The sequence below is a fragment of the Manacus vitellinus genome, unplaced genomic scaffold (assembly GCF_001715985.3).
Source record: "Manacus vitellinus isolate BGI_N305 unplaced genomic scaffold, ASM171598v3 scaffold_142_pilon, whole genome shotgun sequence".
In the NCBI taxonomy this organism is placed as follows: Eukaryota; Metazoa; Chordata; class Aves; order Passeriformes; family Pipridae; genus Manacus; species Manacus vitellinus.
The window spans coordinates 52,110-54,094 of NW_021939017.1; the positions used below are offsets into that span (position 1 = coordinate 52,110).

Here is a 1,985-nt window from a genome sequence, read left to right on the forward strand (position 1 = left end):
GTAACAGTTATTCCAGGTTTGGGATAAGGAGTCAGTGTAACAGTTCAGGTTTAGGATAAGCAGCCAATGGGTAACAGTGATTTTAGGGTTTGAATAAGTAGTGTTTAACAGTAATTCCAGGTTTGGGATAAGCAGCCAGTGTGTAAGAATTATTCCAGGTTTGGGATAAGCAGCCAGTGTTTTTCAGCAGTAATTCCAGGTCAGCTCTTTCCTAACAAATACTCTGGTGCCAGTTTTCTTGTCAGCAGCTTCCTGGGGCTCCAGTAACTCCTGGAGTTACTCCAGGCATGGAGAATGGTGCAGTAAAGCCTTTTTTTCAGTGCCAACACACTGACAAAGCACAGCAGCCAAGGAAGCGTGGTAATGTTTCCAAAAGTAGGGAAAAGCTGTGGAAATGACAAGTTGGAAGCCAAGTCCCAGTGAAAAGGCAGGAAAGAGTCTGTGCTGAGCACCATGGAAAAGCAGCACTAAAAGCAGAGGGCTGCAGGAAACACTTGGAGGGGGTGAAGCTGCACGAGCAGGACTTACATCGTACTTTATGTATGGAAATGTCACAGGAGGCCGTGGCCTGATTCCCAAACTCCCGCTGAGGGACAGAGGGCAGAAGAGGGAGCTGTGCTGGGAGAGGTGGACGATGCCAAGGGCCGTGTTCAGCAGCCTGTAAAAACTGCTCTGGGGATCCTGGGAGGGGGGGAAAAACAATCCAACCTTTGGAATCCTAAAGGTGCAGACGAGCCCCAGGGTTTGGTTCTCCCCGGGGTTTGGGGTTCACTTACCCCCACGTCACTCGTGGCCGGAGTGAGGCCCCAGGAGAGGATTCCCTTCCCCGAGTACTCGTCGTGGAGCAGCTCTGTCACCTTGGCACCAACCCCCGAGAACCCGTTGTGGAGGTCACAGAGGACCTGGAACCCCTGTGTGGAACGAGAGCAGCACCTCAGATACCACCTCACCTTGAGCAGGAGGCTTCTCGAGAGCAAAGGGAGCTCGGCCTGGGCTGTGAACCTGCAGGTAATCACACTCCTCAACAAAGAAGTGCAGCCGATCCTCCAGCTCCTCCACGCAGGCGGGGTCCTGCAGGAGACTTTCCCCTTGTGCAAAGGCTTCCAGGCAACCACAGTCCCTGTGGGAAGAAACGGGTGGGAAAGAGCTTATCCCAAGCCCTCTGAATTCCTCCCTGAAGGCACAACTCGGCTGCTGTTCTGGACGAGACAGGAGGCTCCCGGGGCAGAGCCGGGCCTTACCCATCGTGCAGGTACTGCCGGATCACGTGGACGCTCCGGGGGTGCAGGGGCACGTTCAGGTAATCGGACCAGAGCCTCACCGAGGGGGGGTCCTGGGGCCCTGTGGGAGCTGCTCCTGCTGGGAAGAGCAAAGGTCCTTTCAGCTCCGAGCCTCCCCCCGAGAGAGAAATCAGGTTTTGTGGAGGTTTTTTTGCTGCTCCCTGACCCGCCCGTGTGCAAGCAAAGCCGTCTTACCCCACTGCTTCCCTTCTCCTCGTTGCTGTCAGGGCGTCCCACAGCAGCCCCCTGGCACAGGGGACCTTCTGGGACCTCTGACCCAAACCCAAACCCACCCCCCGGGCACCCACCTGGCACCGCAGCGCCGGGACCCCCCTTCCTGTCACAGGCAGCGTCTCCCTGTGGGACAAAAACCCGGCACGGGGGGTCACGGGGGGCTATGGGGCGCTTCCCATCGCCCCTCCCCGGGGCAGGGAGCGATGCAGGACAAAAACCCGGCACGGGGGGTCACGGGGGGTCACGGGGCGCTTCCCCTCGTCCCTCCGCGGGGCAGGGAGCGATGCGGGACCCGCTCTCACCGCGCGGTTCCCGCTGTCCCGCGGAGCGTCCCGGTAATCGGCCACGGCCCCGTCCCTGCGACACAAAGCGGCGGCAGCTCCGGCGGCTCCGCATCACTCCCGCATCACCCCCGGCCCAGCTCGGCCAGCCCCGCACTCACCAGGGCACCGGAGCCTCCGCGCTCACCCC

At 59.6% G+C, this 1,985-nt stretch overlaps 1 protein-coding gene across 1 annotated transcript in view; it reads right to left on the reverse strand.

The window, feature by feature from the left end:
• The window catches only part of MSTO1 (misato mitochondrial distribution and morphology regulator 1), a gene marked incomplete at its 5' end in the record, with an annotated part of 4,333 nt that extends 2,424 nt beyond the window's left edge, over positions 1-1,909 (reverse strand). The window contains 6 exons of the mRNA XM_029958147.1: positions 529-681; positions 777-911; positions 1,003-1,120; positions 1,242-1,356; positions 1,589-1,637; positions 1,817-1,909. Of these exons, the coding sequence (XP_029814007.1) occupies positions 529-681; positions 777-911; positions 1,003-1,120; positions 1,242-1,356; positions 1,589-1,637; positions 1,817-1,909 (663 nt within the window). The remainder of the gene's footprint in view (positions 1-528; positions 682-776; positions 912-1,002; positions 1,121-1,241; positions 1,357-1,588; positions 1,638-1,816) is intronic.
• Positions 1,910-1,985: the final 76 nt, after the last annotated feature.